Source organism: Alligator mississippiensis, chromosome 6, assembly GCF_030867095.1.
Source record: "Alligator mississippiensis isolate rAllMis1 chromosome 6, rAllMis1, whole genome shotgun sequence".
NCBI classification, from domain to species: domain Eukaryota; kingdom Metazoa; phylum Chordata; order Crocodylia; family Alligatoridae; genus Alligator; species Alligator mississippiensis.
Genome location: NC_081829.1, coordinates 1,075,275 through 1,095,891, shown reverse-complemented (window position 1 = coordinate 1,095,891; position 20,617 = coordinate 1,075,275). Strand labels below are relative to the sequence as shown.

General features: G+C 57.7%; 1 protein-coding gene across 4 annotated transcripts in view; it reads left to right on the top strand.

Moving 5' to 3' along the window:
* EPHA10 (EPH receptor A10) overlaps positions 1 to 20,617 on the top strand; it is a 58,038-nt gene that overhangs the window by 11,682 nt on the left and 25,739 nt on the right. For 3 of the 4 annotated variants that reach the window (XM_059729456.1, XM_059729457.1, XM_059729458.1), the window contains 2 exons: positions 13,789 to 13,944; positions 14,484 to 14,825. The exons of the other annotated variant lie outside the window; for it this stretch is intronic. In XM_059729456.1, the coding sequence (XP_059585439.1) occupies positions 13,789 to 13,944; positions 14,484 to 14,825 (498 nt within the window). The remainder of the gene's footprint in view (positions 1 to 13,788; positions 13,945 to 14,483; positions 14,826 to 20,617) is intronic. 4 annotated transcript variants of the gene reach the window in all.

The following is a 20,617-nucleotide window of genomic DNA, read 5'->3' as shown; positions in this document are numbered from 1 at the left end:
CATATACATCCCCCTGGCTTGTGTGCTGTGAGCCCCAGGGCGGCCTGTGGCCTATGATAAGCTGCAGGGAGCCAAGATGCATCCACGGCCCCCCCACGTTTCCCCAGGGACTTCTCCTCCCAGTATTGGCTTTGTCTCCTATTCCCTCTGGCCTTGTCTGACCAGCTCCTCCCCCTGTGCCCCCAAGGCTGTAATGGAAAGAGATGTTGTCAGGAGCACATAGGGACAGACAAACTGAGTTTGACAGCGAATAACCAAGCGAGACATCCCACGGAGCCATGTGCAGCCAGCTGGGCCCGGCACTGTGGAACAGGCCATTGCTGGGGTCAGCTGTGACACCAGGACCCAGCTATGTTGGACTGCCTGTGCTGCTGGGGAGTGCCCTGGGGCAGGCTCGGAGGGCAAAGAAGGGGGCTAGGGCATCAGCTGGCATCAGACCTTGTTTCTGCCATCTGGAGTTTTGCCATTTGCATGCAGGTTTGCTCTCAAAGTTCTCTGTTTCCTGCTGGAAACATCGGGCGCTGGCGCCCAGCTCTGCTCGTTTTTGCTTTGCGTGTCTGTCCACGCGGGGCTTGCTGGGGTTTGCCAGCATCTGCAAGGCTGAAGGTGAGGCCCAGAGACCCTGTGGAGCCAGGAGGCTGCCCTTCCAGCAGGGAGGGTCTCGGTGGTGCTTAGGGAAAGAGAAAGTTGCACACCAGGCCTGTACTGACTTGCAGTTCGTAGAATCCTAGAAAGTGAGTGTCGGAAGTGACCTCAGGAGGTCACATCTAGCCCAACTACATCATCCCAGCTCAGGCTTTGTCTTAAAAACCTCCAAGGATGGAGAGTCCACCACCTTTCTGGATAACCTGCTCCAGTGCTTCACCACCCTCCTAGCAAGGTGCGCTAGATGCGAGGGGTGCCTCTAGACGGCCTCCTTCCTGACTGCCCTGGGCTCTCTGTTCGCCAGCCTGGCTTCTGTTAGGAAGGCCGGACTCTCCTCATTGAGGTCCAGGGCCTCTGCGAGTGGAACCACAGCGGACACGGCGATTGCTTTCAATGCAGAGTGGAGGTGGGAGGCCGGATCAGCGAGTCGTTGCTGTTATACACAAGTGCTGGCTGCAAGGGACAGGCTGTCTGATGCGTGCTCATGGCTATGCCGTGGGGAGCAGACCGCTGGCTTGCCCTGTTCTGGGGGCCCTGCGTTAAGGATGAGATGAGACTTGTGATGGCAAAGTCTGCTCCGTCCCTGGCCCGCTGCCCCTCCTGGCCCCATCAGCCCATCCGTTTGCTGCTCTGGGTATTGTGAATCTAGGCTGCACTGCCACAGGGAAACCTTCAGCCTGTATATGCTGTGGGTGCCTCCTCCTCGCCCGTCTGTTGGGACTTGTGGTCCAGTGGTCTCGTGTGCTGCCGGCCTCCCCCAAGCTCTGGGTAAGTGTCCCTTGCCACCTGGTCATGCCCACGTCTGCCCTGTTGTCCATTTGCAGGCACGAGCATGGCACTTTGCAGACACCTCCCAGCCTGCTCTCATTGCCGCAGACCTGCGGGGGACAGTGCACCTGAGCTAGGGCCCTTCTGTTTTGGTGCGTGAAGAAGGCCTGGTGCATGCCACCTGTTTTGTATAGCAGATACCTTGGGAGGGCGAAGCCTTCTGTGCTTTGGCTTCCTGGGCCCTTGACTGAGGGGCAGGTGGGCAGAGCCCTTGGAGAGAGCTGAGTGATGGGTTTCACCAACAACAGCAAAAGGGTCAGACGCTCAGCATGAAAATGCCGCTGGAGGCAGGATTGTCCCGCGAAACTGCCCAGGACACATGCTGTCAACCCTCTTCAGACTTTTTGGGCAGCCGCAGGCTTTGGAGAACAGCCGGCCAGGAGGGCTTTGCTTTGTAAGAAGACAGCAGTGCCCTGCATTGGTGCTGGGAGGTTGTGATGGAGCCTTTCAGCCCCGGGTGCCTGTCGTGGAGGAGCAGACGGAAGCGCTCTGCTTCCTGCCCCTCCAGACTGCTCTCGCCTTCCCTGGACTGGGCTTTCTCTGCTTGCTGCAGGTAGGGCACGTGACGTCGGCTCTCTCCTGCCCCTCCGGTCCCACGTAGCCGAGCTGGCTGCCACGAAACAGCGGTGCTGCGGGGCTGCTTACTGCTGCGTTCTGTCCCTCCCTGCCTGGGCCTGTCTGGCGTATGCAGATGGCTGCTCTGTGTGTGTCTGGAACCCAGCACGGCAGGTCTGACGCCAGCTGAGCTGCCCCAGAAAAGCAGCGTGTCCAGAGCCCATGGGGGTCCACATGGGTCTGGGGCAGCTGCACCTCCCACGTCCACTGCTCCCACATGCTAGCGCAGTTGGGCCTTGGACTTGGCAAAAGGTATGTGCTTGAACACGTGTGTGCACTGCTTTGCCGGCTCTGGCTCACACTCATGCAACCACGGTGGGGAGGGTCTTTCAGTGGCTGTAGACTGAAGTATCACATTTCCGTTGAGACTTCCCGTCATGATAGTGCATCGCGGCAGCATCTCGTGATGGGAGAGAGCATTGGAGCGAGACATGCTGGCCCTCAGCACGCTGCTTCAGGAGCCTCCTGTCCCCTCTGCCCGGATGCAGTGGATGGCTCCCAAGGCGCAGCGCCCAGCTGCTGGCATTTGTTTCCCCCTTTCTCCGCGAGCTTGTACACCTGTGTGTGCATCCTGCGCTAGCTTTGTCTCTGGCGGCTGCCTGAGCATTATGCATAGTAAACCGCTCGGAGTTTAAGGATGAATTTTTCTCTTGGGAGCCCAGTGATTCACACAATACCACCCGGCTTTTATTTTCCATCATGTCAGCCTTCTTGATTGCCGCGCAGCTCTACCTCGTCTCCCTGGGGCGATAGACCATTGCACACCCCCAAAGGGGAGTTGCTGAGAGATATAAATTTAGAAACACAGATTTAAGGGGGGTTTCTGTTGTAAAAAGTCACCTAAGAGCTTTTTATTTTGCTCTTGTTTCTTGGGTGCAAGCTTTGGCAGCTGTCAGAGTAAAAGCAGGCTGGTTCCTTGCCCCTTTGGCTCTCATGTGCCAGCAGAGCACGGGCCTGGCATCTCAGTGCAAGCGGAGAAGCTGAGTTGAGAGCATCCATGTTTCGTGGGGTTTTATTTCACAGAAGCAGGACATTGCTCTCCCTTGCTTTATTTAGACGATGAATTTGTATAGGATGGTTTGGGACAGGGCTGGGGGTTGGACTAGCTGTGACCTGTGGAGCCCCCCTCCAGGCCCACTCCTATATCCTCTCCCATCCCATTAACAGCCTATATTCTGAGCCCATCCTGCCACACACTGATGCCCCTTTTCCGTTCGCACATCCAGACACACCTTAACAAAATATATTTCCCCTGCAAATTCCTTGCTGGAGTGCTCATCAAGCTGGGAGATGTTTATTGTGCCGGATCGCATATTATATTACTGTATTACCATGTGTCTGAAATAATTATGGCTATGGAAATCACAGCAGAGCCAGGCACAAATTACCCCGTGACACTTCATTTTGGAGAAAAATACTCAGAAAATTACAAGCAGCACAACCGGTTTGCAAAATCCCTGCTCAGGCTGAAGGTTAGAGCTATTCGGCTGCTAGGGGGGTGCCCTGATTACCCTGCTGGAAGGCAGAGGAGGGGACGAGCGTTTTGGTCTCGGAGCCGGGAGGCGGAGAGGTTCCAGGTTGTGATCTGAGGACATTCCTATGCACCGCACTGACTGACCTGTAACTCGGAGAATTGCATTAGGGAATTGAAACAGACAGCAGTAAATTGCACTTGGCTTCTGTCTGTGTTGGCTTTTATGTGTCCTTGGGGAAAACTCCTGCATAAAGAGCAATATTTGTATTGGATTCAGCTCAGTACTGCTATTGCACTGAATTCAAGTGAATATATTCCTCTTGCCTTCACACAGCGGGATATTTCAAGGCTGCCTTACTGAATACACTCTGGCTATTTCATTTTTCTCTAGACTAAATCAGCGAATTTAATTTCCCCCTATTAAGATCTCTTTGTAGGAGAGGCACAAAGACTGGGCATCTGGACTTAGCTTTTCATTTCAGGGTACTTCAGATCATTTAACAGGGGCACAAATTATGCTGCTGTGTTGTCCCGAGGCCTTCAGAGGCTCCGGGGACCTGGTGGGCTGTGAAAAATGTTATTGAAAGTTAGCTAGCAAAAAAAGTTTTTGCAGCAGCTGGGCTCCCTTTGAATTCCCCCTTGTTCCAAAGTGGCACAGCCGGAGGTCTCCATTTAAGCAGTAAGATACCGAGATCAGAGGGGTTTAAAAGGGAAGAGCATGACTCTCCCTTGAAGAACTGGTTGCCCGTGGTATTGATCTCCCTTTCACACCGGCTTTGTCCCTCTTCTGCGAGCGCAGAGATCGTACAAGATTTCCTTTTCTTCCTCGCAGTGGGGCTTTGTAACAGTATCGCTCACTGCCTGCAAAATATTGATTACGGTTTTTGCAATAAGACAAGGCGAGATTGCAAACCCAGCATGTCTGGGGAAGGCGAGACAGCCGCTCTATTTCCCAAGGACGCTCGTTGGCCAGGTGGTTTCGCCAGCTCAGGAGATTACCACTTAAATATCTGAGAGCAGCCAGTTTAACATGAGGCGTGCTGTCCTTTCTTGGCTGTATCCAGGCTTTAGCATTTTCTCCCCTGTGCACCTTGGTACCTGGTGCTCAGACTCTGAATGAGCAGCCTGCTAGCTGGGCTGCATCCTTTCTGTTGGGGGCATGTGGCATGGGGGGGATTAGCAATGCCCAGGAGCTGTGTTTGGGATCATAAAATGTTTCAGTCCATGGCTTGGCCCTTCCAGCTGGGGCCATGGAGTATGAGCTGTGGTAGGCTTTGAGGATTTCCTGAGCTGCAGGCTTCCTTAAATAGTGCGTGGTTGGATCTGGAGAGGCTTTGTGATTTGAAATTAAGCTATTGAGAGATGTCAGTCCTCAGCAAGAAGAAGCATGTCAGAAGAGCTCCTGGGGATGGGGCCCTGCCCAGTGCCGTGGGATGGGGAAGCAGCTTTGAGTCAGTGGGTTTGATTACTTTGCCTCCGTGGCTTGGAGCAGTCCAGGGAAAAGGCTCATGATCCCAGCAGACCTGAGGCTTGTCACCCAGGCCTTGGGCATAACCCAGGCTGGATCCATTTGGCATCTTTCACACGGTGCCTGCTGCTGGCAGAGGCTTCCCCGGGCACCGCGGTGATGCTCCAAGTGCCCTGGCCCCTCAAGTTATTTCAGTGCCTGATGTACCTGAGCTCTCACGTTGCTACCTCTCTGCTCTTGGTCTGGCTTAGAGGATGCTTGGTATTGCTTACCCAGTGCCTGGGGGTGCCTGGTAACTAATGCACTGCAGCACAGCCCAGCCAGTGTGGGCTTCCCTCTGCTTCCTGCCTTGGCCAGCGTGGGACAGGACACGGTCTCTGCAGCCCGTGGGGTGGAGGGCGGAGGGGCTGTCTCACGTGGGGAGCTGGGAAGACAGCTGTGTGGAGCTCTTGGGCCCGTCAAGTCCGGCTGCACAACCGGGGCATGTCAGGGCAGGTGTACAGGGCCAGGATCCATCGCTTGGCTTGTACCAGGGCAGAGGTAGCAAAGGGGCCGTGATGCCAGAGCCGTTGGCCGATCTGCACCTCCTCTGCGTAGCGCTGGTAGGAAATGCTTCTCTGGCTATGCCACCCCTTCCTCCTGGCATGAGCACTGTCGTCACCCCCTCTGCACTGCAGCTAATTGGCAGGCGCCTGGCATGGAAGGATGTGGAGGGCCGGTCTCGGACGAGAGGGCGCAGGGCTGGGCTGGCTGCGGGCAGGCCGATGCCAGTGTTGTTTCACAGCCGAACTGGCAGCACTCCCTGCCGGGTGGAGGGAACAGTGTGGGGTGGCAGCTTCTAGGCATGTCCTGCTGCTGCCCTGGCTTTGTTAACAATGTACTGGTTCAGCAGAACGACCCGATGCTCGCTGCCCTGGGTGAGCCGCTCCTCTCCAGACCGTGGGCAGCCGTGCGGAGCGTGGGCTTCGTGTGCTGCCGGCACGGTTCTCCGATCCTCCCTGGCATGCCTGCTGGGGACAGACTTGCCCAAGCTGAGCATCACTACGGGAGACTCCGGAGAAGTTAGGCTGGCGATGAGCTGTCCTCGCTTGGCTGCATCCGTGCTCAAACAGGGCCCAGCATGGAGCTGTCTACAAGGTCGGCTGTGTTTCCCCCCTGCATTTGACTGCCACAGCAGAGCATGTCTGGCACGTCATTCACAGACTAGCTCCTTGAACCTTTTGGGGCTAAGTTCAGCAAAGCAGCTGCAGGCTTTGGATGCCTCTTTCGGGGTGCCAAAACCTCGATTTCCAAGGGGGCCGAGTGTTGCCTGCCGTTTGGCTTCTGTCAGCTGTGCCGAGCATCCGTGAACGTCAAGCGTTCATATTACAAGCCGGAGCCTGCTTTGGAGCTTAAATGTTGGCTGATGCTAAAAAGGCAGAGTCCCTTTCGGCTGCAGGTGGAGGATGCTCAGGGAAAGGCACCTCGGCGATCAGTGGGGAGGGAGGTCATGATATGGGGGGAGACTTGCTAGATTCTGGAGCTGCGACGCCGCTTTCCAGGGGTTTGGTGACAAGGGGGTTAAGGGGATCTGAGCCCCCGCATGCCGGCTGGACGAGCGTTATCTGCTTGTTCCTGTCCTTGCTGACAAGGAGTGCGTCTTCTTGATCTCCTGATAAAGCCTCGGAAGCACAACAAACAGCGACTTCTGCAGCCTGATTAACGGAGCTAAGACAGATGGGAAGCCGGCCTGCCAGCCTGCAGCCGGGCTGGGCGCGTGGGAGCTTGGCTCTGTGGAGATCGCTCCCCAATGAGCTGCGTCAGAACAAGGGGGTGTTTTATGCAACAGATGACAGCAGAGACCGATGTTGGGACAAGCAGCGGTGTTGGTGGTGCAGAGCTTTGAACCGGCACTGGGCCCGGTTCCACGAGTCCAGGCCTTTCTTTACCCTCTGACACCTCGAGGCAGTCTGAGCGGCAGCTTGAACCCTGCATCACCTTGCACCCATTCCAGGCCTGGATGCCTTTGCTCCACGTCCCCGTGGCTGGGACATCTGTGCAGACTGTGGACAAGGCACTGCCGAGATCACATTGGAGCCGGGGGAGAAGCACCGGTGAAGCAGCCTGGGAAATGTTGGGCTGCGTTGGGCCGAGAGCTGGGCAGATCCCGCCGTGCCCCAGGGATCTTCCCCTCTGTCTTGTCTTCCCTTTTGTCCTCTGTGCCAGAGCTGGGCTGGCTGGGTCAGAGGAGGGAGTCTGGGTGCATGTGGGGCGGACGGAGAAGGATGGGTGCCAGGAAGGGTGGTGGAGAGCCAGTGGCACGGTGTGGAGGGCCCGTGGCTGGGGGCTCCGCTGCCAGGCGCCTACACTCCCAGGTTCAGTCCAATGCATGCAAAGGTGACGGTGACCTTGAGACGCAGCGTGCGTTAATTCTGGGGAGGGGAGGCCCAGGGAACGAGGTCCTGGCCGGAGTGCAGCGTCAGCTGGTTCTGTCCTGCCCTTGCCTCTTGCTCAGCAAGCTGAATGATGAGGTTTTGGGCGCTATCATCAATCTTGGAGGTGACAAAAAATCAGCCCTGGAGACAGAGTTGTGGGCTGGGGCGGAGGGGGAGAGGAAAAATGGGCCTCCTGGTAGGTGATGCAGTCAAGGCAGCCGCAGCCCCCACCTTGTGTGTGCGTGTACAGGATGTGTGTATAAGTCTTGTGTATGTGTATAGGGCCCGTGTGTGTGTGTGGGCTTGTGTGCCGGCCGTGCCACTCCTTTGGGTGCAGGGAGCTGGACACCAGCTCCAGGAAGTGCCTTAGCAAGACGATGTGGTGCCGATCTGCCGCAGGGCGATGACCGGCCTCCCAGCCACCGGCACCCGGGGCGGGTGGGGACTCGGAGCACTCAGCTCTCCTGGGAGCAGGCCCATCATCCCCCTGACAGCCCTGGCAGGGACCGTGTCTGCTGGCCTGCTGTCTGTCTTCCGCATCGTTGGACAGGCGTGGGGTTTGAACTGTCTAGACGCAGTCAGAGCCTGCCTGCGTTCGCTGGCCGGAGCCGCGAGGGCGGTGGGGTTTGTCTCCTTAGCCTGTCGCCTCTGCGTAGTGGCCTCCTGACAGCTGCACACCCTCCGATGCTTCAGCTGGGAGAATTAACAGGCAGTAAAAGCCCATGAACTGAGTCAAACACCGCAAACGGAACAGTATTGATTTTGCAAGAAACCGAGTTGTAGCGTTAATTACGAACGATCGCAGAGATGAGCGGGGGGGCCGCAGGCGCTATCGATTGGGGCTGGTGAGCACACGGCTCCTCCGCTCCCACCGGGAGCTTCGGCTCAGCAGTGCTGCTGCCGGCCGTGTCCTTCAGGCTCGGGTTCTCTCTTTCCGATGCCTGCAGGGTTTGGGGATGAATGAGTGAGGTGAGACAGTGAGAACAAGGCAGAACGCATTCAACTGCCAACAGAGCCATGCTGGGGACGTGGGGCAGAGCAGGCAGGACAGGACAGCGGTCGGAGGATTCTCAGAGCAGGGATCCGTTCCTGGCTGGGGAAGGAGGAGAGACTTTGGTTCCTTGAAGACAGGCTGACCGGGTGGCTGCAAAGCCACAGTGAATGGCACAGTGGCAGTGAACGTGGGGGTTGATCATGGGAGCCTTGGCAGAAGGCACAGAGCTAGGGTGGACTGCTGAGGTGGCATGGTGGCTGTTGCGGGACCACAGTTGGGAAAGCTCCTCCAGTTGTTGTTAAAGAAACATTTCACATCTAGAGAAAATAAGTGGGGGAGAGGAAGGAATCAAGACCAGCATGGATAATGACACCCTCCGTCTCCATCAGAGTGCCCTTTGTGTGCAGAGCTCTGCCCTTGGCTCCAAAAGGGAGCAGGTGAGGAACAGTTTTTTTCCTGGGCAAGGCAATCGGGCATCCGGAGTTGGAGCAGAGGCATGAAGTCCTAGCACAGCTGGGCTGGCAGGGGTCATGTCTTGTCCAGCCCCTGCTCAAGGCAGGGTCATCCTGCCCTGACCCAGCCCAGCCCAGCCCAGTGTTTGTCTGCCCTGCTTTATAACATGCAGCAGGTAAGGCTGGGGGCGAGGACAGGAAGGAGGCGTTGGACTCCAGCTACTGGGACAAGCCAGAGCCGAAGCAGCCAGTCCAGTTCCTCCCTGCTCCGTCCTTCTGACAGAGGCTTCCTCTTAACCTTGCTGTCCCCTGCCCCATGACTGGGCTCCTGGGGCTGGGGGTCTTCGCTGAGAGCACATGAAGCAGGGCCGCCTGGCTCATGCCTGGCTTCAGTCTTGACGCTGTCCTGGGTGCCACAGGGGCGACAGAGGCTGATGCAATTTTCAGATTAGCATTAACGGGAAATGCTCGAGGCTCCGTTCCAGGACCCACATGGTGACGCCATCCCACCCAGTCATTCGTCTCCTGCCTGCACATGCCCATGGGGTGATCTGTGAGCCAGGTCCCTGCCCTGCCTTGCTGCAAAGTGACAGCTGCATTTCCCTTAACGGGGAGGCTAATGCCCGCAGGAAGGGAGCGCGGGGTTGTTGCCAGCACTGATTCGCGGGGTCAGGTTCAGTAGCAATAGCATGCTCGTGCTCACATTTGCCTGATTAAAAGCCTTGGCCTGATTTAAATGGAATGCATTGGAGCTGCGCCCCGGCAGGATGCAGAGCCTGGCAGGCGCTGTCCAGGGGGGTGGGGAAGGCATTGGCTGCAGCTAGCAAAGCTGTTAAGTTGCAGTGGCTGGACACAAGCAGAGCTAGCGTCTTCTCTGACCCAGGCTCCCGTTTTGGGGATAAAATCTGTTTCCTCCGTGCCCGGTTCCCCACTCGGTGGACACAGCGGTGGGAATGCCTGCCTGCCTGGCTGGTGCCTGCGCCCGGCTCGGATCCAGCAGCCTCCCTCCCCCCCAGCTGCAGCTAGATAGGAATGGCTGGAGAGATTTTCTCCTCTTAGTCAAGGCGGCCGAGATTGAATTTCCTTCAAGCTCTTGACTGAGTTATAAGATGCCACTAGCACTATTCCAGCCAGCCCTCCCATCCTCTTACAGGCAATTGTCTTTTTCCCTGGGAGACGCATTACTGCCAATGCAATTATAGTTTGAGATGCACGGCTTGGCTCTGAACTGAATCCTGCCCTTGATAAGATTGCAAGCTGACAGCTGAGGTCTGGGGGAGGCGGCGAGGCACTGGCCAGCAGCTTCGCCTGGTGCTGATCACTGTAAGACTCTAATATCCTCCTGGGAGATGGGTCTGGCATCAGGTCAATGCCCTCTGCTTCCACTTCATTATAAAACGGGCTCCATCACTTGAGCAGTAGGGCAGGCCTCAGAGCTGCCATGTTTCTGTGTGCCTTTGGTTGCGGGGCTCGGGGCTGTTTTCCCCAGGGCGGTTGGTCACTGCCCTGGTCCTGCTGAGCTCCGTGCTTGCAGCACACAGGGCACTGAGCCTCCAGACTTGGGTTCAGGCCCCATCCCTGTGTCTCGTGTGACCCTGTGTGACCCCTGCCATAGCCCTGGTTTGCCCTGGGAGTTGTGGTTGAAACACCTCTGAGAGAGGCCTGACTTGGTGAGGTCTCCCATTCCCTCCCCTGGGGAACCCCACAGCAGTGTGGGGTATCAGCACGGCTAGGGGCCATGCCTGGTTTCTGATGGGGGCTTGCATGTGCAGTGGGGAGCTGTGCTGCTGTCGTGCCCCCTTTCAGGATGCTGGTGAGCCTGGGCAGAAGTGCTTTGAGCCACTATTCACTGTCCCCACCTCTGCCAAATGCTGCCCATAAGCTCACCTCTCCTGGCTATTCAAGACCGAGGGAAAAGGGGCCTGACCAGATCTACCCTCATTCATTCCTATGGGAATGATATTAGGGGAAAATGGCCAGATGTTCCCCGCATGAGGGTTGCGCTGGTTGCTGCTGCTACTGTCGAGACCCACATTGGGCACCAGGTCAGTCCAGTTGGGGATGGAGGAAGGAGAACAGCCAGACTCCCTCTGTAAGGGTCCCTCTTCCCTCCTGCCCTGGGCACTGCCTATTGCTGCCACCATCCCCAAGACCCACGACAGGCACCAGGTCACTACAAGCATTCTGTTTCCCTTGATGAGATAGCCGACGTTTGCGGCTCTCAGCCCGGCCCGAACCCTGATACCCGCATGTTTCCTGCTTGTATAGGGTTGGTCTGACCAAGTCTGCACAGGAGAGTGGTTTTGCTGCTCTGCCCAACACAGGGCACAAGCAGGAGTGTCTTGCCCAGGTCCAGTGCTTGGTGACATAACGAGCCCTGTGTTCTCTCCAGGATGGATGCCCGTACCCGGGAATTGCTGGAGACAGGAGTCAGGAAGAGTGCCAAGGCAGAACACAGCTCAGTGCAGGACCAGGCCAGCAAGATACCAGGGGCACCCAGCTCCTCCCTAGCTTAATAGGACAAGAAGCAGAAGTGGCTCCTGCCCTCTCTGTTCTGTGCCAGTGAGCAGTCTCTGGGGGCTGCCGGGGCCATTTGATTGTGTCCCCCAGCCCTGGGCTGTGACACAGGCTGTCTGCTTGTCCAGGTCGCTGCTGAGTACAGAGGCAGCGCGGGGCTGTTAGACTGATCTCCACGGGTGTGCTTAGCAAAGCTCTGGAGGAAAAGAGTGCTAACCCCAGATGACCCCAGCCAGGTGTCTATCCAGTCTCCTCTTGAAGACCCCCAGGGGAGGGGAGAGCACCACCTCTCTTGGAAGCCCGTTCCAGATTCTGGCAACCCTTACTGTGAAGAAGTTCTTTCTAATGTCCAACCTAAATCTGCTCTCTGTCAATTTGTGGCCATTGTTCCTAGCTACTCCGGGGGGTGCCCTCGTAAATAAAGCATCTCCTATTCCCTGCTGCCCTCCTCTGATGAATTTATAGGTAGCCACAAGATCAGCTCTCAGCTTTCTCTTGCGAAGGCTGTATTTGCACTCCTCTGTAGCATTTTTCAAGCTGGTACTTCTGAAGGTCACAATTCATCTGGTATTTGAGGCAAGCTCACTGGAAATGGGGCTGGGGAACATAAAACTGCAGTCACTTTAGTCCTGGTGCTGGCAGCAGCTGTTGCTAAAGCTTTGCATGATTAAGAAGCCCACACAGGTACCTCTCCACGGCACTCGATAATCCACTGGAGAAGGTGCTGCTAGCACCTGAGTTGCTGGCTGCTTCCCAGTGGTTGTAGGGGCTGGATGGTTGTGCATTGCTTTGATTTGGGATTGCAGCTGATGGGAGCCCAGGGGCAGGCCTGGCTGCCTGGGGGCTTGCGGTTTAAGTAGCAATGTTTTCCTCTTGGTTGGTATCATCTAACCCAGGCAGGTTGGCAGTAGCAGTAGAGTGAAGTCCAGCCCCAAAGGTAGTTCACGCTCCCTCCAGGCACAAAGAGGTGTCTCGTGGCTCCTGCAGCCTGTCTCACATGCTCACAAACCTGCCCCTGGTGACAGAGGCATGTGGCCAGGTGCATGACCATGTCGATTGGGATGGTGTGGCCTTGCCCGCTCTCAAAACAGCATGCTCTTGGTGCTGTTCCTGAATCCCAGGTGCTCATGCACCCGCTTGGTCTGTCACAGCCGACTGCTTTTTGTAGCCCTGGTTGTCTGGGACACGCTCTCCCTTGCTGACCTCGGGGGCACCTGGGCCCTGCTGTCTGCCCGCGTCTGTCTCTGCACAACCCCTGTCACTCCCAGGAGCTCGGACACATTTTCCCCTCACCCTGTTTCACCTGGGGTGGGGTCTCTGGTTTCCTGGTGACCAGATAAGATGAGCTCAGGCACGGCAGTGCCCAGACCTAGGCTTGTAGCAGCAAGGCGTTCCAGCAGACATGGAAAGGCTAGCAGTGTCATCAGAGAGAAACCCAGTGTCCCTTCCCCACCCTGTGAGCCCGCGGATGGCAGTCCGTGCTGGAGCCGGTTCCACGCAGGGGAGAGCAGGGCCTTGGAGGCAGAAAATGGGCTAGCAAATGGTCCCATGCTCCACCTTGGGTGCTCCTTGCTTTTCCTCTTTGTAGAGCAATGGGAGTCCCAAAGCAAGGCAGGAGCGGAAACACTCGCCCATGGGATTTATGCCTGATCTGTCCTGTCCCCTTCCGCGATGCTGTAAATAAAAGCCAGCCCCGGCTGGTGCGGCATGTCTGGCACTTTGTCCTGACATCCCCACTGCAGCCGCGTGTATTAGAGCACAGTAAAAGTTAACGAGCCAGAGAGCTCTGGCCTAATCTCTACAAGGCGCCATTGCGGCAGCTGAGCCCCTCGAGTGCTGGGAGCTGGGGCTGCCCGTAAGCAGCAGCCCATCCCAGACCCACAGAAGCGATTGTGTTTGAAGACACGGGCTGACGGGATAGGAGACAGGGATGGAAGAGCTGAGCGACATGCTGCGCAGCCCCTTCCTGCTGAAGCCAGGGGTAGCTGCTGCTGCCTGGCGTGGGGTGGGGTGGGGTGGGGTGGGGGTGGCTGCCTCCACAAGCAGGAGAGAAGCACAGCTGGGTGTAGCGGTGCCGGTCTGGGCTCGCATGAGTGAGACAGCACAGGGGAGCAGGTACAGCGAGCCTGTGTGCCTAGTCCCGCAGTAAGTGCGTGGCAGCATGTGGCATGTGCTTGCTTGCAGCCTGCCTTCTTCACAGACCTTCCTGGAGGATCAAGCCTGATCCTGCTGTGACCTGGTACGTGGAGGGTTAGTGCCTCTGGCTGCTGCTTTGAAATTGCCTCTGCCCTGCCTGCACCCCCAGTGGGCAAGCCCCTCTAAGCTGGCTGCTGGTTTCCATCACAGTCTCTCTTTCTCTCTCTCTCTCTGTCTCTCTGCAGCCTGCCGCCCTGGGTTTTACAAGCTGTCACCCCGGCTCACTCTCTGCACTCCCTGCCCCGAGCACAGCCTCTCCCTCCAGGAAGCCGCCACGTTCTGCACATGCCAGAAGAACTACTCCCGGTCCCCATTGGACCCGCCGTCTGCCTCTTGCACCCGTACGTCCTGTACCTGAACTCCCCTAGCAGGTGCATTGACACCTGGGTTGCAGACAGAACCTGGCGCTTGCCTGCTGCCTGCTCCCTGGGGAGGTCTCTGGTGTTGTCATAGCACAGGCAAGGTGCTAGGCACTCCTCATGCATGCTGCATAGAGCTCCCAGCCATGGGAGGCCTGATGTCAGGTGCTGTTGGGGACAGCAGGCATCATCATCCTTCGGGGGACCAGGGTGTGCTGGGCTAGCCCGTGGAGAGCACTGTCAAGTTGCTGGCTTGTGTTGGGCCTGGGGCCAGCGGGGATGCCTTACCCCTGCACTGCTTGGCTCAGAGCCTGGTTTCTCTGGCAGGGAGGGTGTTTCTGCTACACTCCCTGCCCGTGGCCAAGGACAGTGCCTGGCCTTGGGTTGCTGCTTGGGTACTGTAGCTGACCTCTTGGGGTCCGGCTGTCACTCGTGCATCCTGGATCCTGGGCCAGCAGGGTGACAGTCCTCCACTGCTGCAACCGGCCGTCCTGGTGACGGGCTCTCTCTGCTTCTCCCAGGCCCACCCTCAGCCCCACGGAATCTGGTCTACAGCCTGAAGCAGTCAACGCTGGTGCTGGAGTGGAGCGCGCCGGCTGACCTAGGCGGGCGCAGCGACATCACCTACAGCCTGCTGTGCATGTGCTGTGCCACGGTGCCCCAGGGCCTATGTGAGCCATGCGGCAGTAGTGTGGGTTTCGTGCCGCAGCAGGCAGGGCTGGTGGAGCGGACCGTCACCCTGGTGAATCTGCTGCCCCACGCCCACTACACCATCCGTGTGGCGGCCGCCAATGGCGTCTCTGACTACAGCCCTTGGGTGCAGCAGCAGTACGCCGAGGTGAATGTCTCCACCGGCCTCACAGGTAAGGTTGCCATAGGCCGCACTCCCCTCTCGCTGCCCCCTCTGTCTCTCTGTGGGCAGGGTCTCAGGACTGGCCTCTTCTGATGCAGGAGTGAAGCAAAGACAGGTTCCCCATGCCTCTGAGCAGCACGGCTAGTCCCAGGGGTAGGCGAGGGTCGGAGGTAGCATGCCAGTTTTCCAGGGGCAATTGCAGCAGGGAAACGTCCATCCCAGGGGGGAGCTCCTTGCTGCTGCTTCTCGACCCAGGTGGGGAGGGCTCAGGGCTCTGTGGGGAAAGCCTGCCGTCAGGCATCGTGTCCTGCCTGTCCCTCTGCAGCTGCCTTATGAGTGTGACCTTCCTGACGTGTGTAAGGGAGACGGCTGGTCCCCCCAGCATCCCTGTAGGAGCTTGCTGCTGTCTTGGCTTGAGAGGTTTTGCGCTGATCTCATGATCCTGCTCCCACAGCTGAAGCAAATGCTCTTGCTCCCTTCGCTGCTTCTCCTCCATCCTCAGGGCGTCCCTGGTGGCTCTGCTCAGGGGACGCGGTGCCTGGACTTGCCCAGCTGGACAGTAGTCACCTCTTCACTGGCTGTTCTGTTCAGGGCAGAGCCTCTGCTCTGCTTTTATTCCTTGCTGTTTGGTGGCTTGGCAGAGAAGAGGCTGGCGGTGTCCAGGCTTGCCCTAGGGGTAAGTTCACTCAGGAGCTGGGCAAAGGAGGGTGGGCCACAAATGCTCCCACTGGGGTTTCCCAGCAGAGGGTGCTGAGACTGGGGCCAGCAAAGGCAGCCATCATTCCTGCCAGCTGCCTGGTGCTCCATGAGAGAGGAGCCAGTGCAAAGCAAGGGGTTCCTCATGCCCCCCGCAGATCTTCGCCTCTGTGGAAAGCGGGCGCTCCTGGGAGGGCCCCGACATGCATCAGTGCTGCGTGGGGAAGGCAGGCAGGACTAGGGGGTAATGGATCCTAGGAGCCATCCAGAGTCAGCGCCTCTTGTCAAGTGGCTGGGGCTCTGGTGACAGATGGCGGCACAGGAGAAGCTGAGCCGCTGACTCCCAAGCAGCTCAGGAAGTTCCTTGAAATGCTTTGATTTCTGCTGCCGAAATTGGCTGTTGTGTGCGGGCGCGAACGAGTGGAGCTGCGAGGTCATTTGTGCCGGGCTGAGGTTGATCCTTGGGCGATCCGCTTCCTTCTGCATTGATGTGCTGCTGTGCAAAGCAGAGGCAGTGATAATGAGCTCGTGGCCTCTGCAGGGGAGGAAACAAGGATGCTGCCCCCAACAGGGAACTGGCGAGCCTGCCGCGTCCCCCCAGCACGGGACCCCCTGCCTGGGTGGGGTCACTGCATGGGGTCAGAGCCAAGAGCAGGAGGATCTCTAAGGCAACATTCAGGAGAGAAGGAGCTGTCCTCTATTGTGTTTGCAGGGGAAGAGAGGATGCTCTTAAGTCTGTGGGATGCAAAATTAATACTGTGTTTCTTCTAATCCAGCCTCAGCATGGGGCTAACGTGGAGCGTTTGAGGCATGCGGTGCCGTCCCTGGCAGCAGAGGCGCTGCATTAGCCATGCAGATGTGCGTGGCAGGGCCGGGTCATTGGTATTCTCGGCAGGCGCCGGCTCCTCTGGTAACGGGCTCTGAAATGTGCTGCACAGGGGTGATACAGCAGCGGTGGCTGAAGTGTGCTCCGGTGGGCTGGGGCCTCGCCGGGCACCTGGGTGCTACCCACAGTCAGCCTGGCTTGGCCTGGGGGCTCTTCCAGCCTGCCATCTCGTCCCTTTCCCTGCAGCCTCCCTGTAGGCACCTGGCCTGCATTCATGGACAAAGCTCCCTCCTGGGTTGGATTAAAAGCGAGGCTCTGAACTGTAATTATGCCGCTCAGTCTCTGCCAGCAAGTGGCACTTACTAACGAGCAAATTCCAGAGCTCTTGTTATTACCAGCACGCAGGCAGGAGTCAGGACTCCAGGCTCTGTTCTGGGCTCGGCCCCGGTTCCCTGAGTCCTTTCCCCTTCCCCTTCCCCGTGTCTCCGGAAGCCCGACAGGGCTGATGACTGGTCTGACTGGGATGAGGTAATGCTGCTTTCCCTGCCACTCACCTGCCAAACTCTTGGCTGGCATGACTCAGAGGCACAGCGTGACCTCGGCCGCGGGTGAAGGCAGTGCTCTGATCCGCAGCCTGAGAAGCTCTCGGGATGGTAGGTAAACCCACATCTGCCCCCAGTCTGGGCTTGCATTCGGAACCGGGCAGGTTTCCAGGGCACTAGGCGTTCCAGGGAGCCTGGACGTTGGATTGATGGCTCATACACACCAACGAATGTCACCGCCTGGCATGAGCTGCTGCCAATTCACACAAATTAGCAGGTGTGAATGAGTGCTGGTGCCGCGGTCCCCAGGTCATCCAGGCTCTGCTGTCGGTGGAGCATTTGCAGTCTTTTCAGGGAGTGATCTTGCAGCTTGAATCATGCCTTATGCCTTAGTTTTGGCTCCCTGGGGTGCCAGGCTCCTGTCCCTGTTGGGGGAGAGGTCTCGCCCGCATCTCTGCTTAGTTACTTGTCCAGCGCAGCTTGACTCCCGCCTGCGTTCTCTGCGGATGTCAGACAGAATAGAGACAGACAGAAAATACCTGGGGAGAGCGAGGTTATCCACTGCAGATTTCCCCAGGGGCTTCGCTCCGTTCTTTATCTGTTAAATTACACACGAGGCCTTCCTTTGCGCAGACAGCTACAACGCTATTAATTCTCCTTCGGTGCTGATCGGAGGAGCTCCCCTCGGATTCCAGCAATTGCTTTTCATAGACTTTTTAATTCTGAAAACCCCTTGTTAGGTGCCAGGGCTTTCTGAGGCTGACACCAGGCGGGGAGAATTTCCAGCCAGGACTGGCTGAAGTTCTTTTCTAGCAGAACGGATAAAGCCATGCTAAACCCACAGCCGTACCCAGCTGGGGGATTAGCTGTGACGGCTTGTCCTCTCGTGCTTCTTACAACGCAGGGTGCTGAGTTCTGTGCCAGGACGTGGTGCCGGGGACTCAGGCGATGTACTGTGTAATAAGGAGGATGTGGAGCAGGTCCCTTCCTAGGCCTTCCTTACCAGCAGAGAGGAGTTGAAGCCTCAGTGTCTGTTAACTGCATCTGGCTGTTAGTTCCCAGCAGGAGCTAATTTCAGAAGTGCCTCATCTAGACCATCGTGGAGGGAAGCTGAATCCCTTCGGCTGTGGGCTCTTTCCAGTGTCAAGGGGATGAATGCCTGGGGCAGCAGGCGGTTGGGTGGTCCAGCCCCTGCCTGGCAGCTCCTTCTGAAGGCAGTCACTGGTAGGGCCCAAGTAAAGCAGCGTCCTTCCCTCCACGTGTGGGGTCCTGTGATTGCGAGGCAGCGCTGCGTGCTGGCCCGGAGAGGGCTGGGCGACTGGCTGCGCACTTGTGGCCAGGAGAGCATGACCTGGAGTTCAGCTGAGCCCCCGCATGGCACACCCAATGCAGCCTTCCTCAGTGCTGCCCGGGCAGCATCCAGACGCCTCTGTTTTAGATCGCACTATGAACCCGCATGAGCACCTTCCTGGAGGTTTTGTTCAGCTTTGCCCTTTTCTCACGACTAGTAGGAAGCCTGAGACTTCCCCAGCTCTGGGGACACATGCCCAAGGCCATAGGGAAGGAGGCTGACTTAACGTGGCAGGACTTCTGAAGGAAGCAGCTGAGCTCTCAGGATGGGGGTGAGCCGCAGGGCCTGGATAGAGAAGCCCCTGGCCTCTCGTGGGTGCCCTCCCAGTGCAGAAGGTGAGTCTGGCTCCATGATCAGAGAGCAGGGTGGGTTGGGCATCCCAGATCTTGGTGCTGTCTCAGAGGGGCAGGTGGGCTAGCTGAGGCCTTCCAGTCCCTGGTGTGCCGTGACCCTGCCACCTCCTTTTCCCCCAGCCACTCTTCTGGCATCCTCGTACTCCCGAGGCCCCTGTCCCAGCCCCAGCAATCGCCCTGTGCTCAGATGGGAGACAGAGCCCCAGAATAGCCGCTCCAGTGATGCAGCATGTCACGTTGGCTGAGCTGCCTCCCCCAAACTCCCTGGAGTAGGCACTGGAGGCAGCTAGTGCAGCAGCTTCCCCCTTGCCAGCAGAGAGGCTGCCTGGAGCCCTCCGGTTTATCGAGGACATCTTTCCCCATCTCCGGCTTGCCTCCGCGTTTCAGGTACCCTGGTTTTCCTTGGCAGGCGGATGAAGCGAGAACACCTATTTTTATGCCGTTGCTGCTGGTACATTTGTTAATTAAGAGGAGCAAAGCGATGCACGATGGGTTGGAGTTTATGAAATCAGGCAGGATGGTGAATAATTTAATGTTTGCTTTTTCCAAAGAGCGGCAGCGTTTGGGGAGTTTAAAATATTGATGGGAAAACATTCTGGTAGCAGCAGGGGCTGCTTTATAGCCCATGCGATACCCACACTTTTTGGATTTCAGGTGTCTGTGCTTGGCGCTCCCTGCCCCCACCCCCTTGTGCATCTGGCATGCTTCGCGGGGGCTGCGGCCCTCGAGTGAGGGACCTTTCCCTGCGGGAAGAACAGGCCTGATTAGCAATAGCAGTAATTAAAGGCAGAGCAGAGGTGGGGTTTGCGTGGGCAGCTCTGACTGTTAAACAAAGGCAATCTGACTTTTTCCAACTTGTTTAGAACGGGGGAAGAAGCCCAGGAGCAAGCCAGCCTCCTTCGCGGGCGGCAACACTGAGGGATGCAGAAGGCAGCATCCGGTGATCTGTCTGTCTGCAGGGACGCAAAGATAAAAGGTGCCTCGTGCTGGGTGCTGAGGGCTTGGCCCAGGGCCTAGGAGCAGACCCAGCAGCAAACAGCAGCTGAGACAATGCAGCGTCGCACTTCTTCCACCGAAGCCTCCCTGGCTGGCGTTCTCCCGGCTGCCCCTGTACCCGTACCTGGAAGCACGTGTGTTTGTGCAGCTGTGTATTGGTAAAGCTGGCAAAGAAGTATCGTGACTTCAGCTAGGAAGCGGGAAGATCCCTTACCCCAGCAAATGTGCTGCCTCAGTTTCTGGCGTCACAGTCAACGCCTCTCCTGCAGAGGCCTTGCTGGAACAGCACGGACCTGATGCCAAGCATGTCTTGCTAAGCACTCATCTCTGAGCTTCCCCCAGGGCCTGAGGGCTCGCTGCCCCTCCTGTTGGGCTTAGCACGGCAGCTATCAGCGTTTCTGGTGCCCCCCGGACAGTGGCTCTTCTTCCCAAGGTGCAGGGCACGCTGCTCTCTTGGATAGGGGCTGGGTGGAGAGCACTTCATCAGCCGCTTTATTGGCCCCCGTCTGCATGTCTCAGGCCAGACATTCATCGCATGCTGTGCTAGGCTGTCCGCAGCTCGGCTCAGCTCGCTCGCAGGTTTGATTGCTTTTTATCACTGCAGAAGCTACAAGGGCCTGACCTCTGTGCAGGGCACGAAGCAGCTGGCAGAAGCCTGGGTCTTTCCTCTTCTTTGCCACACGTCAGGCGGATTCCAATTGTCGGCCCAGGGGCCCGGTTAGTGCCAATTAACAGCACCGCGGGAGGCTAATGGGGTAATAAACAGCTGAACTCCGGTCTCCGTCATGTGCTGTGCATTCCCAAAGCAGCCCTCGGAGCCTGCGCGGAGGCTGTGAGCAGAGACCGGCGAGCTGTTGCTGGAAACACCGCTCTGGTTGCGTAGCTTGCCAAAGACCGCACCGAGATCAGCAGTGATCCAAGGCAGCCGTTGACAGTGTGCCGAGGCGTGCTGAGTGCATTTCCCCAACACTGGGAGCTTTCCCGTGGAGCCCCTGGGAATCCTGCCCATCACCCTGCGTCGTGAATCGCAAGATGATG